The following is an 18,754-nucleotide window of genomic DNA, read 5'->3' as shown; positions in this document are numbered from 1 at the left end:
GGATGTTTAGCTGTGAGGAAGAACAGGAGGAGCACATGTTTCTTTAGTTAAGTGTGTTTCCTGTAGCTGAAGGCATGTAAATACACACATTAGCTGTATTACTGCAGCTGTTAATGCAATTCTAACCTGTGATGTGTTTAATGAGGACATTCAAAAGGGTTAAACGATCACATATGCTGGAGGAAACATCAGCTGTTATCATCTGTAAATAACTTCAAACAAAACATCTTTTCCTGTCTGTAAATGAATGTATATTTAGCTTAAAATCATGACTTAAAAAGCTGTAACATTAAGTCCTCTTTCTCCTTGTAGCCTTGGCATAAGAACTGTTTCCGCTGTGCAAAATGTGGCAAAAGCCTGGAATCGACCACTCAGACGGAGAAAGACGGAGAGATCTACTGCAAAGGTGAGATACTGAGAGAGAGGGCAAAAGTAAAAACATCCTTTACTCAAGTAGAAGTTCAGATACTCGTGTTTAAAAATACTCTGGTGAAAGTAGAAGTACTGACTAAACTTCTTTACTCAAGTCAAAGTAAAGAGGCTTTGAAATGTACTTCAGTAAAAAGTACCCATAACTAGCAGCTGTTTTAAAGAGTACCTGACCTCCCTTTATATTAATAGAACAATAATGTCATTGTTAGCTAATGAATGTTTCCATGGTGACCAACGGCAACATGACAACGTTTCCATTGGTCCCTCTTCTTTAGAGAAGACCAGGAAATGATGGATACACGGATCGTGTTCAAATCAATAGGCACGCAATGACTCTAAATAATAATGATCACGCCACCAAACACACATTCAGACTAAAGGAACCAGCCTGTTTGGAAAATGAGAGAAGTAGAAAGTACAGGTATTTGAGTTCAACATGTAAGAAGTAGAAAGTACAGGTATTTGAGTTCAACATGTAAGAAGTAGAAAGTACAGGTATTTGAGTTCAACATGTAAGAAGTAGAAAGTACAGATATTTGTGTTCAAAATATAAGAAGTAGAAAGTACAAGTATTTGTGTTCAAAATATAAGAAGTAGAAAGTACAAGTATTTGTGTTCAAAATATAAGAAGTAGAAAGTACAAGTATTTGTGTTCAAAATGTAAGAAGTAGAAAGTACAAGTATTTGTGTTCAAAATGTAAGAAGCCAAAGTAAAAAGTCGTCAGAAAAATAAGTAGTGGAGTAAAGTACTGATACCAGAAACATGTACTTAAGTACAGTAACAAAGTATTTGTACTCCGCTACCTCCCACCTCTGGATAGTGATTCACATGCAGAGATACAGGTGTGTTATTATGGCGTGTAAAGAGATAGAGGAAGAGTTCCTGCCTCACGCAGAGCTGCTTCCTGTCCTCCTCCCTCCTCTTCCTCCGCTTAAACAGAACCAGACGTCAGCAGAGCTTTTTGCTGCATGTCATAAAGAAACCTTGGACTGATGAGGAGGAATGTTTCTGTGAGTCAGAGGGTTCGTAACATCCTGACTCTAAACAGCAGCTGCATGTGTGGGGATGTGACATTTGCAAAGAAAGCGAAAGGTCTTTACAAAACCCTAACCAGGCTTGGGGAGTAACAGATTACATGTAACAGGTAACTGTGTTCCCCTTACAGTTACAATAAATCAGATTACTGTCACTTTAAAAGAACTTGGGGATTACTACGACTTTACAATGTGTGAATCAGAAGAGCCTTACACAGCCCTTAAAGCATTGTGCTGTGTGTGAGCTTAACTGTGTGTATTTAAAGGTCCCATGACATGGCCATTTCTACTGATCATAATTCCATTGTTGAGGTCTACTAGAATAGATTTAAATTGTGCGATACAGCGCGAACAAGCGAAACTTGTTCACACACACACACACACACACACACACACACACACACACACACACACACACACACGAAGTAAAAACAATAAGTGTGGCTTGATATTGAGTCAGAAAAAGGTTTCTAACGCTGTGAGGATGGGTCTGCAGAGAGCATTTCTCCACCATCCCAACTCGTCTACTACCAGCGTTCAGGGAGCTCTATGCAAGTCAATGGGACTCCCTGTTAGTTAGCCAAGGGATCCTGGTGTGTGAGGGGCTCCGGGGATTGGTCCATTTGTTGTTGATGTGGGTGTTCACACGTCACAGAACCCAGGAAGTAAACATTGGAAAAAGAGAAATGTCCAACGAGGCGTTCTGGGGCAGCATAGACAGGTCTTCTCTGTGTTAGAGTTTTACTCCCTACAGGGTGTACTTTGAGGGTTTGTGACTCTGCAGACCGTTTACATGCAGAACAACCTTCATAACACACAAGGGGACGGGTGATAACCAGAAAAGCATGACATGGGCCATTTCAACTATAACACACCTGAAACATGTGCTCAACTTATATTGTACTTCTTCAATCTAAATGTAAACATATTACAGTATTAATGTGTTAAGCCCAAAGTTCAGTCCTTTAAAGTGGACCTATCATATGTGAATAATATAGTGTAGGACCATACCTATATGAGGCATATTTATACTTTTCATTTTTCAAAATACCAAACAGATCATGCATTTTAGCCATTCCTCATTTCGCTCAATGTCACACTGTCTTTGCACCATGGGCTGATTCTGTGAGAACAGCACCATCTACAGGCCTGGCATATGTACTACAGCGTCTCCAGCGCTTTCCAACGGCAATGTCCGTGGCTGTCTCCTCCTGATTGGTGGAGTTGGCCCAATAGCCGTAGCGCCACTTCTGTGACGTCATAGAAGTGTTCAAATCTGGATCAGTCTGTATCAGATCCGTTGCAGCCCCTTTTTAAGAGATTTGGGTATGGAGGGAAATAGAGAGGGTTGTGTTTTCTGACACTTGGTGAGTTCCCTGGAACACCGGGGACACATATCCATGTATAAAAGACATACAAAAGTGCATTTTGTATGATAGGTCCCCTTTAAAGCTGCCAACACTTTTTGTCACAAAATAAAAGAAAGCCTATTAATGGAAAGCTGGTCCTTTCTTAATGCAAGAAAAAATAACCATTTGATTTATTTTGCTAACTTATGAGGAAATATGTACCTCTACTCTAGCAAGGGGCCCAGCCCTTCGTATAACTTTCTGTATGTGACCCTCAAGGAAAGATGTTTGGACATCCCCGGTGTGTAGGCTACTGCCGGCAAGTCTTCCTATAAATACACACATTTTGAACTAGTCGTGAATGTAAGGAAACCGTTTTGGAACAATAGTCTGCAGCTTGTTAATGTTTCTTTCTATCCTCTGAAACAACCCTTACAGCACTGTGCACTGTGCGAGCTGAACTGTGTATTAAACTAAATTAGAGCATTTTCTGTCAGCTCCGATTTTATTTTCGCTTTTTTAAATCGCAGTATGTGCTCATGTGTTTCAATGTTGGTGTATAGGCTTCCTTTAAATACACACACTTTGAATGTAAGGAAACAAAGTGCAGTTTGTCATTGTTTATTTATATCCTCCGTTTCCTCTGCAGCTTGTTACGCTAAGAACTACGGACCTAAAGGCTTCGGTTACGGTCAGGGAGCCGGAGCTCTGGTCCACGCTCGGTGAAGAGAAGATCCTCCCTTAGGTGCTCATGACACGAATAAAAACATTACCAAACTCCACATTTGACTGTATTTTATTATTAAAGCCATTAAAACTGAACCATGCCCATATGTTTACATCTGAAGCGGAGTTACAGTGATGTCTGAAGGTGGGCAGAGAGGCACTGGAGATGATTATGTGCTTTTTTTTTTTTACTTGATTTTTATTATCCCCACATGACGGGTGAGAGGGGGGGGACGAACAGAGTTTTCAGGCTGCTGGAAGAACTAGTGAGGACTGAGTTTGTGTCCTGGATGAGAGTGCTGAACTCTGCCCGGAAGCAAACAAAAACAAGCCCGCGTTTTCCTCCCGTCACTAAAGAGGCATCACAACAACCCATGTGGTCCGTTACTGATTCTGATATGAAACCATGACCCTTGAAACTTTAAAGCACACATAAACCAGCTCAGAAATGACATCAGTGTTGGGTTAGCCAGAGTGAAATGATGAATAATCCTCCGTCTGATGATGCAAACATGAGGCCCAATAATGTCCGGAGGCCTTAATGTAATATAACCTCCCTTTTATACTTAAAACTATTGCATGAAACACAGCTTTTTAGAAAACCAACACAAAAAAGGAATCGGCGTCTGCCTTAGTTCTCTAGTGTCTTTGCTTTACAATTTGTACATCCAGTGGTGTAACAAACCCAGCGATATATATATAAAGTAGGGATTTTAAAATAAAAACCCCCTTCAAGGATGACTACACAAGCATGGGACATTCAAATATATCACACACTTGTACATGAGTGCTGGAAAAAAAAAAAATTCCCACTAAGAAACACTGGATTTGAGATTTTTAAAAAGAAAACAAGACATAAAATGAACGGTATGCAGAAAAGTACTTGCAAATACTTAACATTCACTATATACAGACACGTGGCTCGCCGGGCTGTCACCATGGCGATGATTGTGGGCTGGGGGGTCGAACATGCAGTGATTTTCGGCTGGGGGGGGAATGCCTATAGACAGCAGTGTGGGACGTCACTAAAAGCCATACAGTCACTTCTTCTTCTTCTCTCAGTTTGGTTTGAAGAAATCCCCTTTTTGACCAGCTCATAGAGTCCGGTTGTGAACACGGAAACGTTGATACTCCAAAGTTTAATGATAGAAATGTAGAGTACGGGTCAACAGGACATAGAAACTAAACTGCCTGGTGCTAACTAGCACATGTTGGGCAATTTGCCTAATTAGCACAAGTGGCGTTAATTAGCATATGCAGACAATAGTTTGCTGATTTGGACAATTTGGAATTGGTTACTGAGGATGTTGAGTCCATTTCTTACATTTCCAGGACCATAAATGGCAGCTTTAACCAGAAAGTAGTCTTATTTGTACTCTATGAGCTGATTTTTATACATTCTGGATCATTTGGATTCGACATATTGCTAAAAATGTGAGTTCTCTATATCCAATGGTCGCAACACTGCACATGCTAGTCAAAATCAGTCCCTGGAGAGTACAAATATGGCCACTTTTGGTTAAAACTGCCATTTTTGATCCTGTAAATGTCAGAAATGGACTTAAAATCCTGAATAACGTCCAAAAACCAAGTCATTAGCTATTGTCTGAATATGTTAGTAGATGCCAATTATACAAATTGCCCAACATATGCAAGTTAGCATCCATCAGTTTCTATGTGCTTAGGACCCGTCCTATACATTTCTATCATAAAAACTTTTGGAGCTCTCAACATGTCCGGGTTCACAGTGCTGGCAACTAGAAAATAAAGTAAAAAAATAATCCAGGAGCACCTCGAAACTAACACTGACGAAAATAAAAAAAGTTATACAGAACGAGATTTATGTACAGGTGCACATTCTCAACCGTCCATCCTGCTGCTGCGGACAGGAAGTGATGGGGGGGTTAAAAAGGGAAAAGGGGCGGGGCATATCCTCCTCTGTAAACAATGGAAGCGGCCTGGTGTTCAGTAACAGCCATACAAACAAAAACTAAGGATCAGTGCAAAAATGTAGGCAGACAAAAGACAAACACAAAAAAATAAGACTTTTACAGCTTTCTGAAAAACACACATGGAATGAACCGTCCTGTAAACGCGTCTGTCGTCCTTCGTCCTGCTAATAAATATACGCTCGATGTACCTGTCGATAAAGTTTTTTTATGGTAACTTCCCGGGCTTCCTTCCTCGTCAGACAGCTACAGGTTTAATCATTTTATCGTCATAAAAACCTCGATGTACCTGTCGATAAAGTGTTTTTATGATAACTTCCCGGGCTTCCTTCCTCGTCAGACAGCTACAGGTTTAATCATTTTATCGTCATAAAAACCTAATGCGCTAAAAAAATGATGTGAAATGTAAAAATGGTGGCGCTAGAACATTAATGTATAAATAGTTATAAAATAAATATTCCTGTATCACATTGTCTGTAGGGTTTTCTCTGTCACTTTAACGGTGGGTTCTGCTGAAGGACTCATGCATTACGTTACTGCACAACAGCTGCTTTTAGGATAACCCAAAAAACTCTTCATTCCTCCAGCAGCTCCACCTGTAACCCAACACTTTCCCCCTCTGATGAGATCAACTATGTTGGCAAAACCCGGTGCAAAATCAAGAGGTTTGTAAAAAAAAAAGACATTCCCTTATTTCTATCATACTTAAAAACTAATTCATGTTTTTTAAAAATCAAAATCCTTCAGCTTTTCTCTGAACGCCACGGCGGTTACTTATCCTTTCCTGAACCATTTCAAAACATACATACAGGGCACATCAACAGGGACACCATAAATAAGAATAAGGGCACGGTAGAGGTGGGGATTTCAGAGTGATGCTGCCACTTTTAAGCCTCCGGGATAAAACAAGATTATTTTTCCGTCGTTTCCCTCCCTCCTCCTCTCCCGCCTGGCAGCAACGCACCGTCCATCGGGAAAAGAGACGAGGAGGTGGAGGGGGAGCAAGTGGAGGTACAGTAATGATGTTGTACAATAGTAGTAATAGTAGAAGAAGAAGGAGGGTAGGGGGGGTGTGGTGTTGCCCTGTAACAGCATGCTAGTCTTGGCTGATTTTTTTTAATCTAAGTCTTTTTGATCGGTGAGGGAGAGATGGTTTCGAATAAAGCAAGCGCTCCCGAGAACAACATCGATCCCATATCGGTTATTCCTCTTCTTCTTCCTCTTCTTGTTCTACACCAGCTGGTATCCGGAGCCGGACGTCTGGTCGTACTCTATTGTGTACTGGGAGGTCCAGTCCACCGCCACGGGCCGGATCAGGCCGCAGCAGCGCACCTCGAAGAAATCTATCAGGTTCCTGATGCATCCGTGACTAGAGAGAGAGATAGAGAGAGAGAGAGAGAGAGAGAGAGTGAGAGTGGAAAAAGCATCATATTAATAAAGAAATAGCACCAAAACCCATTTTTTAAGACTTGCTGAGGGGTTAATTAGTGGTGTTCCCCTTTTCCCCTTTCCTGTAGTGTGTCCTATAGGTTGTAGTGCATGTAAATGGTCTGGAAAGGCTTAAATTTCTATCCCATACACTCTCCCCCTGCCTGAAATGCCTCCATTCGAGCCAGAAAGCCGACCAATCAGAGCAGACTGGGCTCTGGTTTCAGACAGAGGGTGAAAAGAGGTGCTGCAGCACAGAGAACAATAAAGAGCTTTTTGAACATTAAAACATGGAGACATGTAGAGACACTACATACTGATATACACCTGGACATCAGCAGGAGAGGACTCTTTAAAGTAGAGACACGACATACTGATATACACCTGAACATCAGCAGGAGAGGACTCTTTAAAGTAGAGACACTACATACTGATATACACCTGAACATCAGCAGGAGAGGACTCTTTAAAGTAGAGACACTACATACTGATATACACCTGAACATCAGCAGGAGAGGACTCTTTAAAGTAGAGACACTACATACTGATATACACCTGAACATCAGCAGGAGAGGACTCTTTAAAGTAGAGACACTACATACTGATATACACCTGAACATCAGCAGGAGAGCACTCTTTAAAGTAGAGACAGTACATACTGATATACACCTGAACATCAGCAGGAGAGGACTCTTTAAAGTAGAGACACTACATACTGATATACACCTGAACATCAGCAGGAGAGGACTCTTTAAAGTAGAGACACTACATACTGATATACACCTGAACATCAGCAGGAGAGGACTCTTTAAAGTAGAGACACTACATACTGATATACACCTGAACATCAGCAGGAGAGGACTCTTTAAAGTAGAGACACTACATACTGATATACACCTGAACATCAGCAGGAGAGGACTCTTTAAAGTAGAGACACTACATACTGATATACACCTGAACATCAGCAGGAGAGGACTCTTTAAAGCAGAGACACTACATACTGATATACACCTGAACATCAGCAGGAGAGGACTCTTTAAAGTAGAGACACTACATACTGATATACACCTGAACATCAGCAGGAGAGGACTCTTTAAAGTAGAGACACTACATACTGATATACACCTGAACATCAGCAGGAGAGGACTCTTTAAAGCAGAGACACTACATACTGATATACACCTGAACATCAGCAGGAGAGGACTCTTTAAAGTAGAGACACTACATACTGATATACACCTGAACATCAGCAGGAGAGGACTCTTTAAAGTAGAGACACTACATACTGATATACACCTGAACATCAGCAGGAGAGGACTCTTTAAAGTAGAGACACTACATACTGATATAAACCTGAACATCAGAGTGAATATTAAACCTCTTAGTCATTTCTAACATAATGTCAGAGGTTTCAGGACGTACCTACATTCTAACGCATCAAAAATAACTTACTTGAAGGGGCTTTCGATGGAAGTGGCTGTGACTTTAAAGTGCTTGTATCTCCGTGCGTTCATCCTCTCGTTGGTGGTGATTCCCAGAGCTGCGATCTGAAGGAGGAGAAAGCAGAGACATTTAGCAGCGTAGCAAGCATCTGTTGGGTTTTATATACATGTAGGTCTTTCATTATAACTACAAATCTATGAATGCGTTTTAAAAGTTCAACAGAAAATCTCATTCTTGAGTCTTTTACTTAAACCGATATATATTCCTGCACTTTAACTTTATCTGCATATTGAAGTTTGAATACTAGTTGTTTGTATGTTGTCTCCGCCTGAATGAATTGAAATCCAAAATGTAGATCCAGACCTGGTAGAGTTGACACATGATGAGCACGGCGACCCACATGAAGTGGAAAATGCTGTTGAGGAACATCCAGAACATCCAAGGAGAGCAAGAGGCAATCTGAGTCAGGTAGAGCCAGAAGCCATCCTTAGCGTAGCTGGTGGCGCAGTGGATCCTCCAGTCTGAGGACACCAGACGAGAGAAAAGGAGTGAAGAGGAGAAAACACGACTGAAAGGAGGGAGAGAAATGTAAAACAAGTGTTTTGTACTCACAGGAAATGCAGCCGTATATCATCCAGCAGATCATTAAGAGCAGGAAAAACAGATAACCCATGAAGTAGCGGTGATTTCCACTTCCTGTAGAGGAGAGAACAAAAAGGGTTTCTGTTATAGAAAGAACGTGTATTCATCATTTACTTTGAACCTCTTGCCTTTTGATCAAGCAACATAAGATCAAGCCCTCAACACAACGAAGACATTCAAGTAGAACAAAGGAAATAATAGAAACAAAGCAAGGAAGCCGCGACAATATTTCAAAACTTCTTAAGAACTGCAAGGCTTGTTTGAACAACACCTGGACACACACACACACACACACACACACACACACACACACACACACACACACACACACACACACACACACACACACACACACACACACACACACACACACACACAACTGACTGTCAAGCCATTTACACTGTATATATTTTCATCTGTTTATAGCCTATTTATAATTATTCTATTTATAAAAATTCCATGTATAATTATTCTCATTATGTAGATTCCTGCACTGCTATTTTGCACTTCTAGTCAGATGCCTAAACTTACATTTCGTCACTAGTACATGTACTATGTAAAGACAATAAAGTTGAATCTGAAATAATTTGAAATTCAAGAACAAATCTGATGTCATTTGTATTCTTTAAAGTCCTCTCAGCAAACTCAGACATTAAGCACTTCCTTCAACTTGTTTTTTTTGTAGTTTTACAAAAATAAATTGAGAGCGGAGCCCTGTAGGGACACATGCTGCTTTCTAAAGTGGAATATGGAGCTGATCAAACACATCAAAGTTACTGATAAGTGACAATCAAAGCAGCTGTTGGTGTGGAGGTGTGTTTGCCTTTCACGTACCGACACAGTTCCCCACCCAGGGGCAGTGGTGGTCGAACTTGGCGATGCAGCGGTTGCAAACGGCGCAGTGTTTGGACCTAATGGGCTTCCGTATCTGTGAGAAAACAGTCATAGGAGGGGAAAAGAGTCATAGGAGGTTTGATTGTGTCGATTCCCCTCTGTATGCATCGTCTCTTCACAGATGAGCAGTATTTACCAAGCAGGTACTGCAGAATATACTCAGATCCAGGCTTCCTGTCTCTGCCAGCTCCACAATTGTCTGGAGAATGCACACAAACAAACAAAAGCAGGATTAAAAAGAGAGACATGTCGGAGCAAGGAATGAACAAACGAGGAATCCTCTCGGTGTATTTGGCAGCGCAACAAAACCCGAGTGACAGCCGAGGCGTTCCAGCTGGATGATCTCACTAAATCAGACAGTCACACTTTCATTCACTCATTCCTTTTCGGTTTGTAAGTCAAAATACTTGAGGTGTAGGAGTGTGTAATGTAGGGCCGCTCAATTAAATCGTATTTTAAATCGCAATTACGATTTTGGCTTGCAACATAATCGAAATCAAACGATTTTTTTTAATTGGTTTTTCAGTTGAGTTATTCTTAAAGTTCAGGGTAATCAACTGTTAAAAACATACTGTTCACATTTTTTTTCAATAAATTGATGTTTTCAAAGTAAATGGATAATCGTTTTGAATAATCGTGATATCAATTATTGACCCAAATAATCGAGATTATGATTTTTGCCCTAATCGAGCAGCCCTAGTGTGATGTGCTTGTGTGTTCGTTTTTACAGCACTGTGTAAAATAAAGTCAACACTAGCTTTGAAGCTTTTCTATGGAGTGGTGAGTCCTGCTAACAATGAAAGGGTACATTTAGCTTTTGGTCAGGGGCCAGTGGGAAGTAGGGCCTTTTGTTGTCCCTTCATTAGAGCGGGATAATGAGGGAAAGAGACAGCTAACATGCAGATACAGTGGGGCAAAAAAGTATTTAGTCAGCCACCAATTATGCAAGTTCTCCCACTTAAAAAGATGAGAGGCCTGTAATTTTCATCCTAGGTATACCTCAACTAGGAGAGACAAAATGAGAAAATCACGTTGTCTGATTTTTAAAGAATTTATTTGCGAATGATGGTGGAAAATAAGTATTTGGTCACCTACAAACAAACAAGATTTCTGGCTCTCACAGACCTGTAACTTCTTCTTTAAGAGCCTCCTCTGTCCTCCACTTGTTAACTGTATTAATGGCACCTGTTTGAACTCGTTATCAGAATAAAAGACACCTGTCCACAACCTCAAACAGTCACACTCCAAACTCCACTATGGCCAAGACCAAAGAGCTGTCAAAGGACACCAGAAACAAAATGGTAGACCTGCACCAGGCTGGGAAGACTGAATCTGCAATAGGTAAGCAGCTTGGTGTGAAGACATCAACTGTGGGAGCAATTATTAGAAAATGGAAGACATACAAGACCACTGATAATCTCCCTCGATCTGGGGCTCCACGCAAGATCTCACCCCGTGGGGTCAGAATGAGAAACAAGAACGGTGAGCAAACATCCCAGAACCACACGGGGGGACCTAGTCAATGACCTGCAGAGAGCTGGGACCAAAGTAACAAAGGCTACCATCAGTAACACACTACGCCGCCAGGGACTCAAATCCTGCAGTGCCAGGCGTGTCCCCCTGCTTAAGCCAGGACATGTCCAGGCCCGTCTGAAGTTTGCTAGAGAGCATTTAGATGATCCAGAAGAGGATTGGGAGAATGTCATATGATCAGATGAAACCAAAATATAACTTTTTGGTAAAAACTCAACTAGACGTGTTCAGAGGAGAAAGAATGCTGAGTTGCATCCAAAGAACACCTACTGTGAAACATGGGGGGTGGAAACATCATGCTTTGGGGCTGTTGTTCTGCAAAGGGACCAGGACGACTGATCCGTGTAAAGGAAAGAATGAATGGGGCCATGTATCGTGAGATTTTGAGTGACAACCTCCTTCCATCAGCAAGGGCATTGAAGATGAAACGTGGCTGGGTCTTTCAGCATGACAATGATCCCAAACACACCGCCCGGGCAACGAAGGAGTGGCTTCGTAAGAAGCATTTCAAGGTCCTGGAGTGGCCTAGCCAGTCTCCAGATCTCAACCCCATAGAAAATCTTTGGAGGGAGTTGAAAGTCCGTGTTGCCCAGCGACAGCCCCAAAACATCTCTGCTCTAGAGGAGATCTGCATGGAGGAATGGGCCAAAATACCAGCAACAGTGAAAACCTGGTGAAGACTTACAGGAAACGTTTGACCTCTGTCATTGCCAACAAAGGGTTTATAACAAAGTATTGAGATGAACTTTTGTTATTAACCAAATACTTATTTTACACCATCATTTGCAAATAAATTCTTTAAAAATCAGACAATGTGATTTTCTGGATTGTTTTTTCTCATTTTGTCTCTCATAGTTGAGGTATACCTAGGATGAAAATTACAGGCCTCTCATCTTTTTAAGTGGGAGAACTTGCACAATTGGTGGCTGACTAAATACTTTTTTGCCCCACTGTATATCCAGTGGAGCTTTCTGCTGTCAACTACAATTAACAAAGCTGAAAAGTTCCCTTCAGACGACTAAGAACAAACTAAGTTCTAGGTTTGCTCACTTCAGGAACCTAATTGGTCTGTGTTTTGTTTTTATGTTGACCCCTCCTGTTGTCTTCGGGGTCAAATCTGACCGATTTACTACTTTCATCAATCATAACTATTTTGTTTTACATTCGATTGCATTAAGGCTTTATGATATGATAGATTCTGAAGTATCTCCAACAACATTCCCTCTGCTTTCCTGTAACTCCTCACCTTTTTCTTCTGCTCCTCTGACGCTTTGATGATTCCCGGGTCAGACTTCCAGGATTTTCCGAAGTTGTAGAACAGAAACAGGCTGTTTATCAGGAAGGGAAGGTGGACGGTGACGAAGGGGAGATGTGCAGCGAGGTTAAGGAAGACAGCCAACAGATTTCATTTTAAACACTGCTTTGTCTCCTGCAGGGTTTGACCTCAAACCTAACCTTAAGTCCTACTGATGACCTGAGGGCACCAAAACAGAGCTTCATGCACAGTATGCACAGCTGTAGTGTGGTGCGTTACTTCAATATTGCCTACATCATATGTTGCTCTACATAAATCTGCTTGACACCAACAGTTAATGCCCGTTAAGACGAAGGATAACTGGAAATTATTTTTTTATTACGTAAAAACAAAGAGATGTTGGTTAAAACCCCCAAAGTGTAAGTTGTGTTCATGTATGATGACTCCAAAGAACACTGATTTGACAATGAATGTTTGTTTGGCCTCATTTTGTTGTGATGTCGAATTGGAATAACAGAACAGATCTGAGATCAAATATTGGCTGACATGTTTTGTGTCCTGAGTACTTTGTTCTTCTTACAAATGTGCAACAATAAGTGCATGTGTATATTCAATAAGTCAGTTTTTGTTCGTGTGGTGTAAGGACATCTGAATCTAACTTGCAAGCTAAAGTAGGCGAAATACTGATTTGTTTTTGCAAAAAATAATTGTTTCTTCAACTCAATTTGTTCTCATCTCACTCCAAGCAAGGGAAAGGTAGTTGCCCAAATGTGAAACGTTTCTTTGAAGCAAACAGACAAAAGGATATCGGTCCAGAACCAGTAGAACCAGGTGGCGTACATCCAGAACTTAGTGGCCAGATATATACCCAGAGGGAGGGCGCTGTGCATGGAGTGGTCGAAGAAAGCCCTGCACAGACAGAGAAATATATAATAATAAATAAGAGATTAAATCAAAAACATTTATAGAATAAAATAATAAATAAATAGGTAGGAGTTCAAAGAAGGATAATTAGAAAAACAAGTGACAGACTAAAATAAATACATGTATACTATAGTAATATATACAAATAAGAGTAAATACAAATAAATAAAAATACAGAATAAAATTAAATAATTGGATAAATACAATTAAATAAAAATACAGAATAAAATTAAATAATTAAATACAATTAAATAAAAATACAGAATAGAATTAAATAATTGAATAAATACAATTAAATTAAAATACAGAATAAAATTAAATAATTGAATAAATACAATTAAATAAATAAATAAAAATACAGAATAAAATTAAATAATTGGATAAATACAATTAAATAAAAATACAGAATAAAATTAAATAATTAAATACAATTAAATAAAAATACAGAATACAATTAAATAATTGAATAAATACAATTAAATAAAAATACAGAATAAAATTAAATAATTAAATAAATAAATAAAAATACAGAATAAAATTAAATAATTGAATAAATAAAATTCAATATATACATAATAAAATCAATAAATACATAAAATATCAAAAATATATGCAGAATAAAAAAACAATAAATAAAAAATATATAATAATTAATAGAATGAGACGTACTTGGAGAGGAACTGCACAGTGATCCAGACCCCGGCGTACATCAGGCCTTTAATGAGCCACGAGTCAATATCCAGGTCCGCGATGAAACCGACCAACCAGATGACGAGGAAGGGCGTTCCCAACATCACTTTCTGCCTGAACTCCTGCAGAGGCACGAGGACACACAGATGGGTATGGACAGCCAAGGAAAAGGAGCGAGAAAGGAAATAGGAAGGTGAGATTTAAAGGAGAGAGGAGGGGAAACAGAAGAGACAAAGAAATGGCATTGATGAATAAATAAAGATGATGAGACAGATGTTGGATGAAATACAGGAAAAAGACAAAAGGGGAAAACACAGATGAGATTTCCGTAGGGAGGAAGGAGTCCCTTTGAGCATTTCTTAGCTAAAAAGATTGTTAAAATACGTGTTAAAAGTAAAAATATGTCCTTCACATCAGCCAGTGTAATGAATCATGATCAGAAATATGGATTCACTGGATGATCGGAAACAGCACAGGTTTACAAAAGCTTGTTTTTTTAAAGTGCGAGTGCAGACTGGTATTGTTAGTTACAAACACCCTTAAAGGAATCAGAACATAATCATAAGCTTACATTTAAGAACAGAACTGTATTGCAGGTTGCTGTTCTCAAAAACAGATATTCAGGATTTGAAACAAGCATTAATTCAACAGATACTGCACAATAAAGCAGATTTAGATAAATAACTTCTCATTTCTAACGCACTTAACTTATTTGACATGTTTTTTTCGACATACAAATCAAGCATTATGTCTTTTTAAAGTATATTTTGTACCCTCTCAGCTGTGGAGACGTAAAGAGGGAGGTAGGCAGCAGGCAAAGCAGGTGGGATGTTTTCTACAAATGGTCTGGGAAGCTTTGCTAACTACAGCGCTGGGATCTGGACTACAGTAACCACAGACCGCAGTGTTTTTTTTATTTGCAAATGAACTAGTTATTTACCTTTTTTAACTAATTACATCCCAGCAGAGAAGAGACAAAAGACAACACATTCAAGCAGAGTTAAAACAGATTTGAGCAGCAACAAAAACAAGATTATGCATCTTATCAAAATCACAAAACCTCATGAGACGCAAGAGGTTATTCATTTATTTCGAGATATGTCAGAAGGCTGCAAAAGATATTCCTAAAACCAGGAAATAAATGAGCATTTTTTGCACTTTTGACATGAAGAAATATGAGATTTTAACGACAAAAGGCAGATAAACTTTAAATGTTGTTTAAATAGATTGTATTAAAACGGTCTTTTGCTATATGTGACCTGCTCCATCGAAATCAGTCGCATTGACCCGAAGACACATTTTGAGTTGTATACACTGCTGGAAAGAGGAGATTCCTAGCTTTCTAATGATATCAGGATTGTGGTTGTTCTCCAAATATTAAGCGAAATATGTCACATTATATAATGACTGTCACTGAGTCAGCATTTTGACAAAAAAGCCTTCAAAGTTTCCTCTTCTCTGGAATCCATCGATCTGATTGGTTATCAGCAAATGATCAAAGTAGTACGGAGGGAAAATATTTTCATTTGGATTACTGGTCTGGGGGAAGCTCGCGAGTGTGTGTGTATACTAGGGCTGTCCCGAATACAATTTTTCGGGCTCCGAATATTCGACCTGTGCGGAGGAGGGGGGTAGTAATCAGCAGCGAACCGCTTCAACACGTGTATTTCGGTTTATTCACGGCATTCATTTAGTTATTCTACAGTATTGTTGTTTTATAGTTATTTGTTAATGTAACCCAATTTGTGTTCTTTGAAATTGAAAAGGATATCGCATTGTGTTTGTTACTTTCGTTGCAGTTGTATATGTCTATATGGACATGCTTTTATTTTGAAGGAGAGGTAGCGCTGTTGACAGGAAGTTGTTGTTGCTATGGAAACAACGTGACGGAGATTAACGGAGAAAAGTAATATCTACATATACAGACGGAGAAAGTAAACAATAACTTTTAAGGTTAAGTGTTAGCACCCCCCGAACAAGCTCTTGCGTTGATATTGGAGATTTCAATAAATTAAATTTGAAAAAAAAACGGGGAAAAAACAAACAAAACAAATAACGAAATTGAAACCCGAATAGTACTCCAACGAACTAATATTCGGTTACAGCCCTAGTGTATACGTGTGTGTTTGTGTAATTTTGCATTTGTGTGTATTGTGTTTGTTTCCCGGGGAAAACACTCACGAGAAACACCGGCTGTTGTTATGCCTGCTGTGACGTCAAGTTACTCCGTTCTCCGCTTGTAATTATGCCGTCACAAGCTTCAAAGTTGTATTTATCATCTGAATTTGCCGAAGCAAGTTTAATATTCTGAACGCCAAGACTTTGTTTAATTGAAATCAGATTCAATCAAACTGTAACGGACCCTGCCGTGTTATCTATGATTACTAAACACCTTTCATTCATAATGTCAGCCGGAGGGAGGGGGAGCGGCGATACGGAGTAAACAGCCGAGTGCGAGTGAAAGGTGTCATCTTCCCTTTACAAGCTTCAAACATGTATTTATCGTTTGATTTTGGAAATAAAAGTTTCATATTCTGAAAGCCAAGACTTTGTTCATTTAAAATCAAACAAAACACCCAAACAACTATTTGTTTACGCAAATTCACGTTTATTTTGAACGTTGCGACTTCCGACTGATTTCAATAGAGCGGGTAACATATAATGCGAAATGGAAAGAAAGTAGGAACAAGTATTTAAAGAAGGAAAGACTGAAATCAAGCCCTCCCTAGACAGCCAAGATCAAGATGTTTTGGAGAGGTATTCAAATGGATTTAAAATATCAATATGTATATCATTAGGTATTATTTATAGGCCATATCACCAAGGCCTAATTGGACTACCTTCATGAAGTAGTAGATGACAATTAAATTGAAATGCTGTAACATACCTTGTCCATTTTCAGTCTCTTCAGGTACGACGGGCTGTCGTAGCCTTTGGCCTGCCGCGCCTCCTGTAAGTGATTTATCATCCAAACATTCTTCCTCTGCTTGGCGAGATCTAGCGGCGTTTCGCCCTAAAAAAAAAAAAACACAATGCGAGGATATGCATCACAAAAAAACTCTGCATTTCCAACCTTTCTTGTCTTATTTCTTGTGCTACATTTCACGGACAGAGTGGTGCAAGAATGACTCCTAAAACAATTAAATAAGTTAACATTTAAGCACTTTTGGTTCCCTTATTTTGAAGTACATTTTTTTTGTTAGATGCCTGAAATAAGGTCTGTGGTTCACACGAGCCGAAAAGATTTTAACGTTCTGTTCTGCGACATACAATACGTCAGTAAATACCCCACTGTTGAATTTAGAAAACGGCGGTTGCTAACAAGTGTCTAAATGACATCATCGCACCCAACATTAGCCTCCTTTAGCTTAGCGGTGGTGTCGTGAAGTCATGTGACCGTGCTGTAGTTCCTTTATAGCCCAACATTAGCCACCTTTAGCTTAGCGGTGGTGACGTGAATTCATGTGACCGTGCTGTAGTTCCTTTATAGCCCAACATTAGCCTCCTTTAGCTTAGCGGTGGTGACGTGAAGTCATGTGACCGTGCTGTAGTTCCTTTATAGCCCAACATTAGCCACCTTTAGCTTAGCGGTGGTGACGTGAATTCATGTGACCGTGATTTAGTTCCTTTATAGCCCAACATTAGCCACCTTTAGCTTAGCGGTGGTGACGTGAAGTCATGTGACCGTGCTGTAGTTCCTTTATAGCCCAACATTAGCCACCTTTAGCTTAGCGGTGGTGACGTGAATTCATGTGACCGTGATTTAGTTCCTTTATAGCCCAACATTAGCCACCTTTAGCTTAGCGGTGGTGACGTGAAGTCATGTGACCGTGCTGTAGTTCCTTTATAGCCCAACATTAGCCGCCTTTAGCTTAGCGGTGATGACGTGAAGTCATGTGACCGTGCTGTAGTTCCTTTATAGCCCAACATTAGCCACCTTTAGCTTAGCGGTGGTAACAAGAAGTCATGTGACCGTGCTGTAGTTCCTTTATAGCCCAACATTAGCCACCTTTAGCTTAGCGGTGGTAACAAGAAGTCATGTGACCGTGCTGTAGTTCCTTAATAGTTAGCTTTATACTTCAAAAACCATAAAGTGGTGTTAATATGCTGAAGAAAACGTGTAAGTATCATAAAGGTGGGTTTGCCACAGAGATTATTTTCTTTAATAATCCAAAATCGCACTGCCTTTAATCGATGAAGCTTTTGTGATGCTAACTTTTTGGTAAGCCTACAAAAACACGTCATCCTTGCACCTCGATAATAGTCTATAATATGGCATTGAAGGATCGGGAAGATAGTGGATTGGTTACCTTGATGTTCTGTGCATCTACATTAGCGTTAGCGTCCAGCAGCAGGCTGATGACCGTGGTGTTTCCAGCCAACACGGCCCAGTGCAGCGCCGTGTTCTTGTGATATTTGTCGCCCAGATTGACCGACACGTTGAAGGTCAGCAG

General features: G+C 39.9%; 1 protein-coding gene across 1 annotated transcript; it reads right to left on the bottom strand.

Moving 5' to 3' along the window:
* Positions 1–3,596: 3,596 nt before the first annotated feature.
* Positions 3,597–18,751, bottom strand: LOC307027407 (palmitoyltransferase ZDHHC17; the record flags this gene model as incomplete). Its single annotated transcript, XM_079695647.1, has 11 exons — positions 3,597–6,860; positions 8,372–8,466; positions 8,726–8,883; positions 8,975–9,058; positions 9,839–9,932; positions 10,035–10,097; positions 12,678–12,802; positions 13,495–13,595; positions 14,280–14,422; positions 17,188–17,313; positions 18,611–18,751. Coding segments are annotated over 11 exons (1,269 nt in total), but the record flags the coding sequence as incomplete, so codon positions are not given.
* Between the last annotated feature and the right edge of the window lie 3 nt (positions 18,752–18,754).

This window comes from Notothenia rossii, assembly GCF_949606895.1.
Source record: "Notothenia rossii genome assembly, contig: scaffold_559, whole genome shotgun sequence".
Lineage (NCBI taxonomy): Eukaryota > Metazoa > Chordata > Actinopteri > Perciformes > Nototheniidae > Notothenia > Notothenia rossii.
This window is presented reverse-complemented; position numbering and strand designations above follow the sequence as displayed.